Below are 2,641 nucleotides of genomic sequence, written 5' to 3'. Positions count from 1 at the left end.
TTTCACGCTGTCAACTTTGTACTTGATGCTTGGTCACTCAATGTACTGATCCATAGATTACTCAATTATTCAAAACCCAATATGCAGATATGTATCAGACCACGCGTTAAATCACCACAGCAGAAATTAAAGTAGCGTTGGCTTGAGAAGCTCCCTTGTAGCTCTTTAGGAAGCACACGCCATTACGATGCCTGTCCTGCCAGGAGAAAGCCAGCCTTGGCCCCATCCACAGTCTCGTTGGTCCCCATGGCGGACTTGAGAGTGCACATGCCACGGGACCACACAAACAGTTTGCACCCAGACGTCGCTTGACAGTCTCCACAGCACGCATCGGCGGAGGTCTGATTCGTGAAATTGATGTCGTGGCCGACGTAATTCACGTTCAACTCGATGGGTGCGCAGGCGCTGGAAGTAGGCAGCGATCCAGACTTGGCCCCTTTAGTAAACCCCTTGGCCCCCTTGGCGGACTTGAGCCAGCAAGTACCGCCGTACCACACGAACAGCTTACATCCCGCTATATTTTCACAGTCGGCGCAGCAGGATTCAGCTTTGGCCTGATAGGTAACAGCCACGGTGGGCCCACCATAGGTCACGTCTTCTTCCAAGGTGCCACACGAGGTTAGGTCATTGTTCGGTTTCAGTACTCGTGCGGACTTGGAGCCTTTCTTGTACACCCAGTCGACCGATTTGTTTTCAGCTTTGAGCCAGCACGTGCCTCCGTTGTCCCGCGTAAACGTAAACGCATTGCAGTTTGGAGTGTTGCGGCATTCGTCGCAGCAGTTGCCGGCGGTGCTTTGGGACACATTCTTGACCTCCTTCCCAATGACCTCGAAGTCGTCGGTCCACAAGGTACAATTCGGGAGAGTAGCATTCACGGCCTTGAAGATGTTCAATCGGCCGTACCCATATATGTTGTTGGGATATTGCGCGTTGGGAATTTTTTCACCGCAGATATTGTTGGGCACAGTTAACGTGTCCGTGTCCACGTTGTTGGCCAGGGCCGTGTACACTTCGTCGTACGAGGCGCCTTTGTTTGCAGACAAGTACAAGGCGATAGCTCCAGAAACATGAGGCGCGGCGAAGCTCGTGCCAGAATTCGACAAATAGTCTACGTCACTGACGTTTGATGCGGATCGGATGTCGGCACCAGGAGCCGAAATGTCGGGTTTGATGCTGTTCCTCACGGAAGGTCCAAAACTGGACGTTCTCCGTACAAAATCATTTCTTTCAGTGGCGCCGACAGCAATCACTTGAGGGGACGCGGCAGGATAACCCGAATGCGCACAGCCTTTAGCGCCGTCGTTGCCGTTCGCAAACACGGGAATGATACCCGCTGCTCTCCACGCTGCAATCGTATCTTCCATCCAAAATTCCAATTCATATTTCGCAAAGCTGTTGTTGATCACGTGCGGCGCCTTGCTGCAGTCGGCGTTGTTGCCGTTTCTGTCGTGGGGGCAAAGAAGGAATTGAGCGCATTTCATCACCAGACGTATATTGTACCCTAGCGCCAACCCTTTGCACGCAATCCACTGGGCATTGGGGGCGACACCAATACCTTCCTTTCCCACCATGATGCTCGTGACACCAGTGCCGTGGCCATTATAATCATGGGGCAACTCCGTGTTATCATACGGGTCGAACCAACCGTATTCCTTTCGCCAGTTCGACCTTAACGCCTCGTGGGTGTGTCGAACACCAGTGTCGATGATGCCCACGACAATGCCGTCGCCCTTGATGTCTTTGGCCCACAGCTCCGGCGCTTGAGACGTATTGATCCCCCATGCGATGGTCTCATTGACAGCACTGGCTGGTTGGTCGTCGTCGCTTTTGGATTCATCGAGTGCCTTGACACCTGGCTTGTCAATGGATTTGACTACCTCCAACGCGTCGATCTCCATGATGAGGTCGTTGGTGGCCTTGTCGATGTACATGGAGCAGTCGATCCATGTCGTGTCCACTTCCACAGCCGTCGATTGGTTGGCCAGGAGCAACTTGACCGGCGCCTGAGACGTCCTGGTGTGCTCCTTCAACGAATGAACCACCGACTCGACGGTTTCGGTGCGAGACGCGCCGGCCTTGAGTCGGCGGCGGTGGTTCGCGTGGGCCTCGCCACAGTGAAATTTGACCCTGATGTTCGACTGCTTGGCGACTTCCAAGCTGCGGTGCACTTCGACCGAGATCTTGGCCGTGACAGCGGTCGTGGCGGCGGCGAGGGCCAAAAATCGGTACTGAACCATGATGTTGATGGGTCAATGGAAAATGCAAAATGAGACCAATAACTCTCCAGCTCCAATTGGACAGTAGTTTTTCCGATAATCCGATTAGACGAGGCGGTTGTCGTCAGTCCGACACAAAACTAGAGACGCACCGAAAACTAGCCACACCCAAGAAAATGTCGTATCTCATCCTTTTACTGGAAACGATCAATGTCAACATCCTTGAAAATGTAATTCTACCGGAACTCCACGAAAGGATTTCCTTCATTTGTGTGTGGGAGGAAATTCAATTTTCACATTTTTGGGTGAGTCATAACTATAGACGCACTTTGAGTTACTTTGCCGCTTATTGCTGCTGGGATCTGTCTAGACGACATTCCCTTGCGTGTGGCGAGTCGGAAAATTCGTCGAACCTCTCGTCGAGT

The 2,641-nt window shown here is 52.5% G+C and overlaps 1 protein-coding gene across 1 annotated transcript; it reads right to left on the bottom strand.

The window, feature by feature from the left end:
• Positions 1–182: 182 nt before the first annotated feature.
• Positions 183–2,237, bottom strand: H257_19297 (hypothetical protein; the record flags this gene model as incomplete). The annotated part of the gene is made up of 1 exon (XM_009848442.1): positions 183–2,237. One exon carries the CDS (start codon positions 2,235–2,237, stop codon positions 183–185), a length of 2,055 nt encoding a protein of 684 aa, XP_009846744.1.
• Between the last annotated feature and the right edge of the window lie 404 nt (positions 2,238–2,641).

This window comes from Aphanomyces astaci, assembly GCF_000520075.1.
Source record: "Aphanomyces astaci strain APO3 unplaced genomic scaffold supercont1.463, whole genome shotgun sequence".
NCBI lineage: Eukaryota > Oomycota > Saprolegniomycetes > Saprolegniales > Verrucalvaceae > Aphanomyces > Aphanomyces astaci.
The sequence above is the reverse complement of the archived record's forward strand: the minus strand, read 5'-3'. Positions and strand labels throughout refer to the sequence as shown.